Source organism: Cucurbita maxima, unplaced genomic scaffold, assembly GCF_002738345.1.
Source record: "Cucurbita maxima cultivar Rimu unplaced genomic scaffold, Cmax_1.0 Cma_Scf00016, whole genome shotgun sequence".
Classification (NCBI taxonomy): domain Eukaryota; kingdom Viridiplantae; phylum Streptophyta; class Magnoliopsida; order Cucurbitales; family Cucurbitaceae; genus Cucurbita; species Cucurbita maxima.
In genome coordinates, this window is record NW_019272032.1 from 3,779,079 (window position 1) to 3,794,410 (window position 15,332).

At 35.9% G+C, this 15,332-nt stretch overlaps 3 protein-coding genes and 1 non-coding gene across 6 annotated transcripts; 2 read left to right on the top strand and 2 right to left on the bottom strand.

The window, feature by feature from the left end:
- Window positions 1–208: 208 nt before the first annotated feature.
- Window positions 209–280, bottom strand: TRNAW-CCA. Its single transcript has one exon. It is a non-coding gene; the product is annotated as a tRNA-Trp (tRNA).
- Window positions 281–822: 542 nt separating this feature from the next.
- Window positions 823–6,551, bottom strand: LOC111491052 (DNA repair endonuclease UVH1). Its single transcript, XM_023139785.1, has 9 exons — window positions 5,581–6,551; window positions 5,147–5,370; window positions 4,888–4,952; window positions 4,511–4,675; window positions 3,027–3,956; window positions 2,191–2,295; window positions 1,841–2,101; window positions 1,529–1,752; window positions 823–1,313 (listed from the first exon to the last, which is right to left on the bottom strand). Exons 1-9 carry the CDS (start codon window positions 6,456–6,458, stop codon window positions 1,103–1,105), a joined length of 3,063 nt encoding a protein of 1,020 aa, XP_022995553.1. The 5' UTR covers window positions 6,459–6,551; the 3' UTR covers window positions 823–1,102.
- A 1,635-nt stretch (window positions 6,552–8,186) lies between these two features.
- On the top strand, window positions 8,187–11,460 carry LOC111491062 (calcineurin B-like protein 1). Of its 3 annotated transcripts, none has more exons than XM_023139798.1 (9): window positions 8,187–8,451; window positions 8,804–8,964; window positions 9,879–9,961; window positions 10,103–10,162; window positions 10,404–10,512; window positions 10,618–10,670; window positions 10,795–10,875; window positions 10,955–11,067; window positions 11,151–11,460. In XM_023139798.1, exons 2-9 carry the CDS (start codon window positions 8,886–8,888, stop codon window positions 11,212–11,214), a joined length of 642 nt encoding a protein of 213 aa, XP_022995566.1. In that variant the 5' UTR covers window positions 8,187–8,451; window positions 8,804–8,885; the 3' UTR covers window positions 11,215–11,460. The 3 variants fall into 3 exon arrangements, with proteins under 3 accessions (XP_022995566.1, XP_022995565.1, XP_022995567.1); XM_023139797.1 differs by having other exon boundaries at window positions 8,833–8,964; XM_023139799.1 differs by having other exon boundaries at window positions 8,442–8,531; window positions 8,833–8,964.
- Window positions 11,461–11,974: 514 nt separating this feature from the next.
- On the top strand, window positions 11,975–14,668 carry LOC111491055 (pentatricopeptide repeat-containing protein At4g17616). The gene is made up of 3 exons (XM_023139788.1): window positions 11,975–12,053; window positions 12,398–14,487; window positions 14,564–14,668. The coding sequence occupies exons 2-3, from the start codon at window positions 12,742–12,744 to the stop codon at window positions 14,579–14,581; spliced, it is 1,764 nt and encodes a 587-aa protein (XP_022995556.1). The 5' UTR covers window positions 11,975–12,053; window positions 12,398–12,741; the 3' UTR covers window positions 14,582–14,668.
- Window positions 14,669–15,332: the final 664 nt, after the last annotated feature.

The window sequence follows — 15,332 nt, forward strand, 5'->3', positions numbered from 1 at the left end:
AAAAAAAAAAAAAAAAAAAAAAAAAAAAAAAAAAAAAAAAAAAAAAAAAAAAAAAAAAAAAAAAACTTTATTTTTCGGAAGTGAAACGATGTATTCGGAAAAGAATCGAGGGCGGCGGAAGGAAGAGAAGTAGATAAAAAGAAATGGAAATTAATATTCCGGCAGGGGCAAAAATGCAATTCCATCGGTAGTTAAATTTCGGGGAATTTGAACCCGACGTGAATCGAACACGCAACCTTCTGATCTGGAGTCAGACGCGCTACCATTGCGCCACGGATCCGAAGATGTTAGTATCATAAAATATATATTATTTAATATATATAAAATTTCTTTAGGCGTCTTAAAATATTGTAATTCCCAGTCTAAAATTTTCAAGAGTTATTAAATTTAATTATTATAAAAGTTGGCGTTATTTTGTGTTTATTTCCTTTTTTTTATTATTTAAATTTCGACGTCAACATTAATGTTATTATAAGCTCTTTTGAGCTATATTCCACAAGTTTATTATTTTAAATTATGATTTATTGAAAATAATTTTAGCCCAGAGGAAATTCGTATTTTCAAGTGTAAAAGTAAAAAACATAATCGACGTCAAATTTATTAATTGTAATTCAATTAGTTTAGACATTATAACTTTGACCAAAATGTTGAAAGTTCAAATTCTCTTATGAATTAATATTCTCTAAAAAAAAAAACATATAAATTCACAAATTCCAAACTTACTAAAATAGTATCAGACACCCTCAAAACGTATGTGACCAAATGGTTATTGCAAATATGAAATGAAGCATCTTGCAATCGAACCAAGAAATTTTAACAGGAAAAGAAACACATGCTAATGCAGCAGATAAATCTTGATTCAACTTCTGGATCCTGAAATCCAGCTAACTTCCATAAATAATTACACGCACAATCAGAGCTGGAGAAGAAGATTCAAAGCAACAAAGTCTAAGGATCAATAAGAGAGTGGAACAATAATTTTACAAATGTACAAAGAACAACCTGTCCTTGTATGAATTAAAAGAACTGCTACTCTGAGAGCCTCTTTCCTTTACAGCTTTTGAAGTTGGATCGAACATAAATAGAGACCTCAATCAAGCGGTCATAATAAGGTTGGATACTTAGCATCAAGAAACTCTCTGAGAGTTCGAGCGGCTTGCTGACCACCCATTAATACTGCAAGCTTCTCAACAGGAAGAAGAGAGAGCTCTGCTAAGCTCTTGCATCCATCCATTATTGCCCTGTAATTTGAATCCGTCACACCCGGAAGCCGCCTTAGAAACTCAACTGCAGAGGTGTTGTAATTTTCCGCTCTGAAATGGGCACACCACCAAACAATTTACTTCATACTAGGTGGTTCTATAAATCGTATTATATTGACTCGACTTACGACAGTTGTGCTTTTTATGTTTAATCAAAGCAGTGCCAACCGAAACCGATACTTGTCTAAGATATCAGCAGTACTATGTTCCAATGAAAAAGATTAAAAGGGATGGAAGGGCAGACGATATATATCGAACCATTTTACCTCACATCGTTCTCGACAATGCCCTCCTCAGAGGGAACCCCAACTCTAACAGCCTTGGTTTCATCCGGTTCGTCTTGATTTGCCTTCAGAGAAGCAAATATTTCAGCAGTAGCATGGAGACTGCGAGACCAAAGTATTCGAAGACGAGGAAAATGGAGAACGAGGAGAGAAAGCTTAGACATAATGTTTGTTGGTGTCAAATCATCGCCGATATCACTTGCGGACTGCAAGGGGCCAAACAACAAACTATTGGTCATAACTATCACCATGAAATTAAAACATGGCCCTTTTCCGTGCTGAAACTCGAATTACCTGAAAAGAGAAGCATTTGTCCTGTGAGAACTCAATCAAGAGAACAGGTATTCTGTAATAGCGCACCATTGTCTCCACTTGATGATAAAGGCGTCCTGACGCAAAGCTCATGAAGAGATCCTGAATGCTCTTTCTCTCAACGCATATAAGAGGTGAAAGAACATAATCCCCAACTTCTAATGTTATTGGAATTATGCGCATGCCTCTCTGGTGGAGAACATTTGGAAGGCTACTCATGAACTCCCTCATGTCCACTATGACCTGAGGAAGTACAAATTTATTGAAAAGGAAGTAATGGAAGTAATGGAAGTAATGGAAGGAAGCAGAAAAGAAGAAGAAACATCACATACCTGCATTTCTTTCTCCACGTCTTTCCTTCCACCAGCCTTTCTGGTTGAATTCTGTGTAGTTGCTAGTGGTTCTACAGAAGAATTTAATCCTAAGCAGTATCCATTCTGATTGGGACAAAGATTGTTTTGATCAGATATAAAACAGAAGAAATAAAGGAATTTCACATCTTAAAGTTCATAACCCAGTAAGCGATCCACCTTTGACAAGGAAACCAACTATAAAAGGGCAACACTAAATAGAAACTAAAAAAGAAAATTAGAAGACTAATATGGCCACAAATTACTTCTAGAACATCATATAATACAATTTCCTTCCTAAATACACGAAGAACAATTCCTTTCATGGGGAGTTAGGCATTTATAAATAGCATATTGCTGCAGCAAACACCATCATTGTTTATCACGTCCCTTGAAACAATTTGAAAATCCACAAACTTTCGACCAAGTTGGGCAAAATGAGTAAGCATCTTCCATGTCATTGAAGAGAACCACAAATGCAAAAGAAAAACACCACAGCAGATGAACTTGTGGTAGATAAAATGCAATGCTCATCACGGCCATGTTTATGCTCTACCAAGCAAGTTCTAATGAACTAAAAGGTTAAAACGTGCGCACACACATTTATATATGAAAATGCAAGTGTGTCCACACACATGCAAGACAAACCATAAAATAACAATAATAAGGATTGGAGATTGTGAAAGGAAAAGGAGAGGGTTACTTCCCCCTTCTAAAGAGAAATATTAAAAAATCATTGACGGACAATAAAAATTCCAAATGAGAAATATAAATGTTCTTTACGAATTCCAGAACCATTCTAAAAGATGAAAAATAACCTGATCAACGGGGATCATCATCAGTGACTTCTGTCTGATCAAGGATTCAAATGCACTATTCTCCCTCCGAATGCTGGCCTGAAACTTTTGTACCTCAGTAGAATCTTCATAGAAGAGAAAATAGACTTTCAAATATTTAGATGGATTCTCAGCTTTATAGACTTCTATCTGCCTCACAAAGGTAATGTCTGGATGGTACACAATAACGATGGAAGGCTTCAAGGTGTCTAGGATTGGCTGATCACTTTCAAGAGCATAAAAGTGCATTGGAGGTAGCAGCTTCGTCTTTTCTCTGCCCTTCTCTCCCTCCGGATGTGAAGGTGCAACCATGCAGGTGGCCTCTGAAAAGCCATCCAAAGCCCCTGGATTTTCCTCATTTGTCCAATCTTCACAACCTGATACACATGCTCCGACTTTATCATTTATTGATGCTTTTTGATTGCAAACGTTCTTATCCTTAGATTCATTAGAATCGCCAACATCTACGGAATCTTTTTTACTCCTTAGTTTTCTCTTTCCCTTTGAATATCCTATATTATCAGCGTCAGGCTGGTGATCATCAATTGCTACCTTCTGATCATCAACAGGTTTTTTATCCACAGAATTATTGATCATGGAAGCACCTTCTCTACTCCTTCCTTTTCTCTTTTTGGTTGCCTGTTTTGTACTATCCTTGTCATTCCGTGGATCCTCCTCTACAGCAGAATCATTTTTTGCTCGATTTCTTATTTCTGATGCTGCTGCTAACAGTGCATTACGCTCTTGTTTGTCTAAGCTGCTAGCTTCAGCATTTTCTGCAGGTGCTATCAGAACAACTCCATCAAGAACCCCAAAACCTTTGGGATCCTTATGCTTCTTCTTCTTATGGGGTTTTATGTCACGTAGCTGTATTTTATTCAGCAAGTATTTCTCCCATTCAGCCCGTAGGACCTTCACAAGAAAATACATCATCATCCTATTATTCCTAGTTTTAACAATGTCATTTCATTGGAAGCTATGGACAAAATCAGCAAGTTTATTTCTTTTTCTGGTAAAACCCTTGTAAAAAAGAATAACCTACTGAAACATAAGAAGGGCATCATAAGGTCAATAATTCTGAAGACACTAATTCACCACATAATCAATTATTCTCCAGAAAATTGTCAGATTAATTTCTTTAATATTAAAACCAGCGTAAGTTTAAAATGAGAGACCCGCTAGTGAAAATGGATCAAGGAAGAAAAATGTCTGCAACCATACTTCAAAATAAGATCTAACAAGGAAATCAGCAGTGCTTGGATTAAAATGCAGAGAGTATATCAGGGCTGAATGGATTTATATCACATTTGGATACATTTAGATTCCAGAAAAAAACTATGGAACATGCTACATAACCAAAATAAATAAATAAAATGCATCGTGAAAGTTGAAGTAAATGTAATTCAACTGAACAGAGAAAAAAAAATATATATATATATATCAGAACTATTAGAGAGTCAAATGACCTTCTGCGGGTTGTTCATAATGCACTCTTCAAGTTGCATGCATGAGCGCTCATCTTTGCATGCCACTAGAACGATTCCACTGCTGTCCTTATCACTTTCTAGCAGATTCTCTTCTCCTTCAGAGCGCCGCTTCCGTCTTTCCTCTTCTATTTCTTCGAGAACCTCCTGTAAATAATGAGAAGAATTAACTTTGAAAATCTGACAGAGCTTATTCTCTTGTTCTGCTTCATAAAACCATACAAATTTAAAGAATGTTGACATCTGAAGAGCATTGGTTCAATGACCAAAACTAAGCCATATATCGCAAATTTATAACCAAGTTTATTACAGCCGTTCAACAGAAAATGTTGCACGGGAACTGGAACTCACTCACTCACACGTAAGACCTTCCACTTTGGCGCCTCTTCCAAAACTTCATCCAAAAGTATTCTACCAGTCGTACCTGATAAGATGGCAAACATCTATCAGAAGAACTGTAAAAAGAACCAAATAAACATAATAATGTTCCCGCAGTTTCTTCAAAATTTCCCCTTGACCCCATTTCTACCTTATTCCCGTTAATTTAATGGATCCCAGTTCTACCTTATCTGGGATAGACATAGGAAAATAAATAAATACATAAACTTATGCCCTCACCCTCTTCCTCATTATTGTCATCTCCTTTCATTTTTCGCCTTTTGCCCACCACACCCTTCCCCTGCTCATGTATTTTCGAACCATCAGGTCTAACAATTCGATATACCCGTTTCTTGGCATAGTCAAAGATCTTGTAGCTCGATTCTGCAAATATCCAGACAGACCTAAAGCTCTCAGACACTCTCAGAGTGTCCAGATACTTCAAAAAAGTCACTGCATCGTACCTACCCAAGTAACATTTCAAAACAATACGCATTTTCTTGTTAGTATTTAAATATACAGAGAGATTCTTCCACTATTCACCACCAAATATTTAATTTCCGAACCAAGTTAAAATTGGATATTGAATTATCTTCACATGCTCAAAACACAAATAAGAAAATAGAATCAGAATGGTAAAGGAAAAGTAATAATAAAACTGAATTCAAACAAACCTAACGAGATAATCCAATAATTTCCTCAGAGTTTTCAAGTCTGACACGAGCTGCTTCGTTCTCTTCCCTAACGTATGCCAAATTGGATCCAACTGTCGTCTCACAATTTCATCGAATGATTTGAATAACCCATTCTCCACAGTCAAATCCTCGACATCAACTTTATTAGTCTTCCTCATTTCCTTCAAGCACGCATCCATAACCTCAATTATAGCTTTTTGTATCCCTACCATGTACTTCGTCATCGGCACTCTTATATCCACCACGTCCGGTGGGTTCCTCTCCAATTCCTCCGAAACATAAACCTGGAACCTCGGCCACAAATGCAACCGCCGAACATACAAGCACTTCATGATCCTCTCCGCCTTGGCAAACCCAGAAACCATCGCGTGTGGCTTATCAGAAAAAACTCGAACATAAGCATTTCGGTTGTGGGAACGGATGATTCGAACAATGAAAGCTTCAGTGGACGTTTCCGACAGAGAATGAGCATTGAGAAGAATAATCCCCGCGATATTAGAGGTGGGAAGCTTGTTCGTGAGAAGATCAACAATGAGAATCCGAGGAGTGACGAAAAACGCAGAGCCGGATGAGTAGAGAGAGAGACGGTGGTGGGCAGGGAGATCGGCGGTGATTTCAGAAGGGAAAGTTATGGAATCTGATTGATGGAGCTTGAGGTAGAAAATAATTTGGGATTTAAGCAAGATTTGGAAGTGAGAAGAGGGAGATACGAGGAGGAGAGTGCCTTGAGCCGGAGAGTGAAGGAGGAGGAGAGATGAAACAAGTCTTGCGAGATTTAGACCTGAAGAGATGATTACTAAGCCTCCATTAGAGTCTTCGAGAAGCTCTGTGATTATGTGCTCGTGAAATTGAACCATAGGATTCGACTGAAGCTCTGTCAACGACGAATTTGCTGTGCTAGGGCTTTCTTTCCAAAGGTGGCGGGAAAAATGGGGGCGCGGGTGAAGAGGATTGGCAGTTGAGGAGTTTTGCAGGGACTAGCAATACGACGTCGTGAGAGCCCACTGAAAAGCCCAACAATCGCCTTTCTGCGACCTGTAAGACCATTAGTAACTGGTAATTGGGCCCAATGAAAAGCCCAAAAAATATTGGGCTTTTGTCAAATTCAGCCCAACTTTCAGAGTTTTTATTGGATTTCTTAATTCACAAATTCAAATTAAGAAGTTGAAAGTGACCACCTTTTGACAGGGTATATATATTGCTTAACAATTAAGTTATGCTTTAATTTGACATACAATATATCATTTAAGTTTTCTTTACAATTAATTTATTGTTAATGATAAATAAAGGTTAAAAAGGTTTAATGATAAAATTAGATCTAATAAGACCTTAAATGTTAAATTTTAGATCCATCAAAGTTTTTAGAAATAAAAAATTATAAAATAACAAAATTATTCAAGGACATATTGGACATGTATTAAAATTTTATAGACTTGCTAAAATTTAATAATTTAGCATTTTAATTATTTTTTGGAATTTAAATTTTCGTATTTGAAAAAATATTTTTTAATTTTTTAATTTTTTTTATTATTATTAACGGCATTACCAGACCATCTATTTTTTATTGTAAACTTATTTTCCTAAAATATTAATCATTAAATTAAAAACATATATTTTATTCTCTCTTTCTTTATTTATTTATTTATTTTTTTAATTTCCTACGTAGGTCTTCTTCTTTGGAAATTTTGTTACTTGTTGAGACTGCAACGCGTGGAGTACATTTGACTTCGTGTCAGTTCACGCGCAATGTTCAAAAGCGGAAGAAAATCGCCATTATCTGGCTGACACGTGGAATTTTCTGCTATTAAAAAATCAAAATGAAGCCCATGCAAAAAAGTATTTTTCCTAGTTAATTTTTTATAGTATTTATTCTTCTATTAATTTACCATAAGTACTGTATTTATTATTTTATTATAGTCGAATATCTTATATATATTTATCACTATTTTCATTTTTTTTTTTTGTACTTTATTTGGTTTCGTATATAATTATAAATATAGAAATTTCATCCCTGATTACGTGTGGCTTTAGTAAATATTATCCGAAAGTATATGTATTTTAGAGATAGAAGTGTTTGTAAATTCAATTTTCAAAATAATTTTTAATAATTAAAATATTAGAAAAAAAAAATAAAAATTATCCTTAAACGTTGTTCAACTTTTATTTTGAACTTTTAATTTCAATACATCTCTCAACTCAAAAAAGTATTATAATTTTTATCTTTTAATAGGTTGATATTTAAAATTTATTAAACCATAACATTAAAAACAATTATTTAATTGAAAGAAAAATTGATAAAATATTACAATTTAAAGGGTAATAATTAATTTTTCCTAGAATATTAATATAATAAAATGGAGATTAAATTATACAAAATATCCCATTAATTATTGAGATATAAGAAACGGTAACAAAGATATTAATTTTTTAGGCTGTTATAAATAATATTATATGTCAGTTATTACGTCTATTTTTATAATTTATTTTAATGAAAAATATGTTTTATCAAGAACAATTTAATGTTCTATAGAAAAAGATTCGATTTTATTGTAATATTGTTGCTAAAAAAATGACATACCAAATCAGGGCTCTTCCGTTTCCAATTCGCGCTACAATTCCAAGACCGCTTCCTTTAGCCGCTGCTGCTTTTAGAATCAACTCATCAGTTTCGAAATTTGCGCTTTCCATTTCCAATTGCATCCCCAAATTCTCACGTTCCGCCGCTTATTTTGTTCTAACATCTTGGCGGCGTCTCCTCTTTTTCATTGGGTCCGCCATATCTCTCTTCTGGGTTTCTACAGAGTTTGTTTTCTCTCTGGAATTTCCCCTTCTCCTGAAGAACACTCCTTGGTGGGTCTCCTATTTCCTTCTCCTCGTTGTTATTTGGGAATTTTGATTGTTTTCTCCTCTTTTCTGCTGAATTGTTATTGGTAGGTTTTTGTCTTGGGATCCGATTTCTGTGGATTGTTGGATTTTGAATTGATTTCTGGGTTTGTTCAAATCTTTTCGATTGTTTTACCGACTACGATTGAATTTAGGAGTATTATATTTGAATACGCATGTTTCAATTTCTGGGGTCAACAAAAAGCTAAGTCCAAACGTTTTATCTTGAATTTATGCGCCGCAGTCTTAATTTGAATTATCTGTCGACTAATCCGAGGATGTTCGGTTGTTGTTGAATTTTGGGGTTGTTAAATGCAAGGGGTAAGATGGTTTTCACCGTTGTTGTAGTGAAATCCAGAAGGCAGCTGTTGTTAGTGGGCTATTCCATTCTCTTTCAGTAAATGGGCTGTGGTCCGTCTAAAGGAAGAAGGCAATACCTTGGATACGAGGATCCTGTTTTCCTTGCTTCACAAACGACCTGTAAGTTCTCTGTTTCATTTAGCTTCTGCATGATCTGCCCTGTTTGTTCTTCATAAAGAATTATAATTTGAAGTTTCCCTTGTAATTTTCCCCTAAATTTTTGGTATTAGAATTTTGTTTCTCCCTATCAACATTTCTGGCTTTGTTTTTTATTACATAGGGAGGGAAGGTCTCGACTATGATCTTGTATGATCGGGTTTGAGCTCAGTTGACTTGGAATTGGTTGGATTTGGCACCAAAGAAGCCAAGTTCTGCCCTGTATAAAGTCTAGGTTTCTTCTAGATCTTGATTGTGTCATCATATTCTTTATATTGTGAGAGATCAGTTGGGAAGGAGATCGAATCATTCTTTATAAGAGTGTGGAAATCTCTCCCTAGTAGACGCGTTTTAAAAACCTTGAGGGGAAGTCCGAAGGGGAGAGCCGAAATAGGACAATATCGGTTAGTGAGAGGCTTGGGCTGTTACAGTTGGTATCATAGCCAGACACTAGGCGATGTGCCAGCGAGGAGGCTGAGCCCCGAAGAGGGTGGATACGATGCGGTGTGCCAGCAAAGATGCTAGGCCCCAAAGGGGGTGGACTGGGGGGGGTCCCACATCGATTGGAGAAGGGAACGAGTGCCCGCGAGAACGTTGGGCCCCAAAGGAGGGTGGATTGTGAGATCTCACATCGGTTGGGGAGGAAAACGAAGCATTTTTGATAAGGGTATAGAAACCTCTCATCTTCTAGCGGTGGGCTTGAGCCGTTACATATATACTCCAGAGTGGGGACGGGAGCTGTTTGTATTATCCTTTGATTCGATGATCATATTATGATCTAATTTGGTTTTTGTTGTCTTGTTTTTCCTCATATTTCTCCCATTTTCATGCATCTTAGTGCTGATTTTCTCATTGTTGTACCATGTTCTGATTTCCAGTTAGTGTCAGTGAAGTCGAAGCTCTATTCGAGCTTTTCAAAACCATCAGCAGTTCGGTGATAGACGATGGGCTAATAAACAAGGTATTTATTCATCATACCAAATCTTCTATATTATGCAATTGTTAAGCCTGATCCCGAGTAACCTAAAATGTTTTGAATATCTAAACAACAAAAATATATCCGAGTAACCTCAAGTGTTGACAGATGTTATTAAACGTGCAGGAAGAGTTTGTATTGGCTCTTTTCAAGAACAGGACGAAAGAAAACCTCTTTGCAAGTCGGGTAATGTTTATTGTATGAACTAGTTTATAGCTCGATAATAATAATAATAACCCTTCTTGGGCACACATGAATTATCTGAAGCGTTGATCGACTCCAATTTTATTGGAAACAATCCAACTCACGAGCAGCACTAGCTGTGTCGATGCGTTTGTACTTACATGTCTGTAGTATCCATAGCTACGCTTTCTCGGGTTATCGTAGAGGTTGCAGTAAAACTGAGGAGCCTTTTTTGTGATTGTAGATCTTTGATCTATTTGATGTGAAGCATAGAGGAGTTATTGATTTCGGCGACTTTGTTCGTGCGCTCCACATATTTCATCCAAGTACTCCTTTGGAAGACAAGATAGGCTGTACATATAAACGACACGTTCAAAACTTTAGTTCATAGCATTTATAAGCTTCTTTACTCGTACTCGGAATTCTTGTGGTGTAAACGTTAATTTAATCTTTTGCAGTTTCTTTTAAGCTGTATGATCTAGATAACACGGGCTTTATCGAGCGCAAAGGGGTATGCCGAAGTATTCTTTACTCCTTTCGTTTTCGTTGCTTGCTTCACCAATTAGTAACTCGAGTTCTATTAGTAGAGGCTCGAGGCTCTAACTCCCTGTCGATCCCAATTATAATTATGACAGGTTAAGCAAATGTTACTAGCACTCCTTGGTGAATCTGAAATGAAGTTGGCGGATGAGACGATTGAGATGATACTCGATAAGGTGAAAAATAGATCACCGATCTCGTTGTGTGACATGTCATTTACATAATACATGTGACGAAGTTATATGTGCATTGCAGACATTTTTGGAAGCTGATATAAACCAAGATGGGAAGATAGACATGACGGAGTGGCAACAGTTCGTTTCTAAGAACCCGTCGTTACTAAAGATCATGACACTCCCTTATTTGAGGTAAGAATACGAGAATTTGGACTAGGTTCGTTCGTTCGTTCGTTCGTTGTCGAGTAATTTGTGAATTGATGTTGAAAATGCAGGGATATAACAACAGCATTCCCAAGTTTTGTGTTTAATTCTGAGGTCGACGAGGCTGCTGCTTGAAGAGAGTAAATAGAATTAGAGTTTTTATACTTTTGTTATTCTTGGAGACCAAACTGTTTGAGCTGAGATGAAATAAGGAGAAGATTTTTTTTTTTTTTTTTTTTTTAATTTTTGCCTATAGAAGAATTTTGCGGGAGGAGATGTCCTTGTGTGAGCATACAAACTAGTGAGAGGCTCAGTTTTGTGTAAACCATCTTCTTCTTCCCATTTTTCTCATACTTTCAGATAATATTTTATTTTTAATTAGCCTATAGTCATCATATATGAATTAACATTTATACTGAATTTAATATTTAGTTGACTAATTTACTTTGATTCAAGTTCGGTCTAACCTTTGACTTATACTTTGACTTATGCAAGTCCGATTCGAGTTGGTTGCTGGACTTAGACCTACACCATTCAAATAATTCAATGATTATGTTAAATTTAGAATAACATTTAGATCAAATATATTTTTTAATCAATAAAAATTATGTTTTATTATTACTTTTGAAAAAACAATAATTTAAATTTTATTTGGTATATCAATTTTTTTTAGTAGTAGTAATGAGATAAAATTACTATAATAAAATTACCATTTTCATTATCAATGAATATTTTAATTTTATTTAATTTTATTTAAAAATATTCCAATGAAAAATGAATTGAAGACCGAGAATGGACAAGGCCTCAAAGTAAAACTGTAAAAGTGGGCCGTGGTTTTCGACCTAGAAACGGAAAACGACGTAGTTTAACTAATACTTGATTCTTGCCCGCCGTCCTCCGCCCTTCGCCGATCGGAGGAGGCAGCGGTTTTGTTTTTCTGGTTTCTGCAAGCGATAGTCCTTGGAAATTTTCGGGTTAGTTTGATTGTTCATATTATTCCTCACCGATTCTGAATTTTTGATCCTCGTCTTCGATTTTAAGAATCATCCTTCTCTTCTTCTTTACCATTTGTTGTTTCCATATGAAATTTCATGGTTCCGGCCGCGCGCTGTAACTTCGTTTTCAAGCTAGGTTAATTTTCAATCGAGCGCTTAGTAAGCAATTTCTCTTTCGGTTTATTTATTATAATCCTATCGACTTGTTTTACCGAAGATATTTGCAGCAGCCATCTTCAATTATTTTGTAAATTTCAAGCATCATATCTCATACATGGATAATGAGTAGTGTAATCTCTTATTTTTTATGGCCTTGATCTTAGCTAGAGAAAGACTACTTCAATCCCGTGTATTAACGGGCTTTTCTTTGAAATCTGGATTAGTTTCAGCTCTGCAGAGCTCTGCTTCAATATCAGCTTGTAGTGAGAAACTGTTCTTCATAAAAAAAATTGTAAACCCTGGATTTGCTGAGCTATGTTGTATTCGATTTTGTCGTTGTGTTCATACTTCTGTACACACTACAACATTATGTTGGGGAGGTTCCTCACATGCAGTGCTTTTGGGAAAGCTAGAAATTGCTTTGAGAGATCATCAAATTGATGAAGCATGGGAGTTGTTTAATGATTTCAAAAGGCTGTATGGTTTTCCAAAGGATAATGTTTTGCTCATGTTGATTTCTCAATTATCTTATACTTTTGATTGCAATTGGCTACAAAAGGCATGTAACTTGGTTCTTCAAATTTGGAAAGAGAAGCCAGTGGTATTGCAACTTAATGTCTTAACTAAACTTACCCTCGGATTGGCGAGATCCCAAATGCCGATTCCTGCTTCCGAGATTCTTAGATTGATGCTGCAGATAAAGAGATTACCACAAATGGAACTGTTGCAGATGATTATTATGCACATGGTGAAGACAGAGGTTGGAACATATCTTGCTTCTAATATATTAGTCCAGATTTGTGATTGTTTCTCACAACAGGCTGCAAGTAGAAATGACCAAGCGAAATCGATGAAACCAGATACTGTGATCTTTAACCTGGTACTCCATGCCTGTGTCCGGTTTCGATTATCTTTTAAGGGTCAGCAGCTTGTGGAATTGATGTCTCGAACTGGGGTTGTTGCTGATGCACAGACGGTTGTCCTAATTGCTCGGATTTATGACATGAACGGTCAAAGAGATGATCTAAAGAACTTCAAAATGCATATTGACCAAGTTTCTCCTTCACTGGTTTGTCATTACTGTCATTTCTATGATAGCTTGTTGAGCTTACACTTTAAGTTCGATAACTTTGATTCCGCTACTAACCTTGTGCTGGAAATATGTCGATTCGGTGATTCTCGTAGCATTCAAAAACGTTGGATGGACTTCCAAAAATCTAGCCTTGTTCCAATTGGATCACCTCATCTCAAGGACGGATTGAAGATAAAGATTATGCCAGAACTACTGCAGAGAGATTCTGTTCTCAATGTTGAAGTGAAATCAGAGTATATAAATTATAAGAATGGGAAACTTGTAGCCTGTAACAAGACCCTTGCTAAACTCATTGTTGAATTCAAGAGACTTGGAAAAACTTCTGAGCTCTCTGAACTTCTACTTCAAGTTCAAAAAGGGTTGGCGTCAGTTCAGGGTTCTAATTTGTGTTCTGATGTAGTTAAAGCTTGCATTTATTTAGGTTGGCTCGAAACTGCTCACGACATTTTGGACGACATCGAAGTAGCTGGCTCGGCAATGGACTCAGCAGTATATTTCTTGCTCTTGGAAGCATATTACAAACAGGAAATGCTCAGAGAAGCAGAAGTACTGCAAAAACAGATGGCAAATGCTGGACTGTCCACTGCTACGGCAGAAGACATGGCTAACCGAAGTTTGTTGCACGAAAACGAACCAAACACCCACAAAACGTCTCTCGCTGAATCATTAGTTCAAGAAATGGAAGAGACCAGTGGCATATCTCCTAGAGTTTACAAGTTCAATTCTTCCATTTACTTTTTCTGCAAGGCCAAAATGATTGAGGATGCCTTACAGGCATACAAAAGAATGCAGCAAACAGGCATTCAACCTACCGCCCGAACTTTTGCCGATCTAGCTTTCAGTTTCTCTTCTTTGCAAAGGTATCGCGACATCACGTTCCTATGGGGAGACATGAAGAGGAATATGCAGAGTAAAGGCTTAGTGTTGAGCAGAGATCTGTATGAGTTCTTGTTGCTGTGCTTTCTTCAAGGTGGTTACTTTGAGAGAGTGATGGAAGTCGTTGGACATATGGAGGATCAGAAGATGTTCACCGACAAAGGAATGTACAAAGATCAGTATCTAAAGCTTCATAAGAATCTTTATAGGAGCTTAAAGCCATCAGAAGCCAGAACTGTGGCACAGAAGAATAGATTAGAGCATGTTAGAGCATTCAAAAAATGGGTTGGTATTTACTGAAATTTTACTTGAAGCTTGAAACTAGTTTTGTCAAAGATTTATTTTGTTTGTATTTGTGCAGAACCATCTCCAAGGCTAGTTGACAGCCGTTGAGCAAAAAAAAAAATGTATGAACTAGGGATGGAAGCAAATATATTATGTTCGAAAAAGTGAAAAAATAACGAAAGAAGTTTACATTTTTTTAGATGTGATTGAGTACCTACCGTGAAAACTCCTAACCCACTCACATGGTCTAGTTTCAAAGTCGTTCGTTTTTTTTAGATGTGATCCAATACATACCGTGAAAACTCCTGACTCAGGTTACATTGTCTAGTTTCAAAGTCGATCTCCTGACCTAGGTCACATTGTTTAATTTCAAAGTCGTTCATAAATACTATTTACAAACAAGTAGCTAAATTTGGAAAACTAATATATATAAAAAGTGGGACAGAAATTTAGCGACTAATTAAAAATTAAAATTGTTATCAAACAAAACTAAAACTGCAGCTAAAACTGGCCCAGATAAATTTTTAATTTGGCTCAATTAGAAAAGTCAATGTATTTTTATTATATTTGTAAAAATTTAGCTTAATATCAAATATTCTACCCTATATTTGAACTGAAAAAGTATTTGTAAAAAACTAAAATTTATTAACATTTAAAAAATTTATATTTCTGAAAATAACAATAAAAAAAATTGTAAGAAACTAAAAGTTATTAACATTTTAACAAATACATAATTCTTAACTTTAAAAATTAAAAATAACTTATAATTTCACAAATTATTTTGTAATTAATATATGGGCCGAAATAAAGGAATGGATGCATGATATGGGCCCAAGTATTCCCTC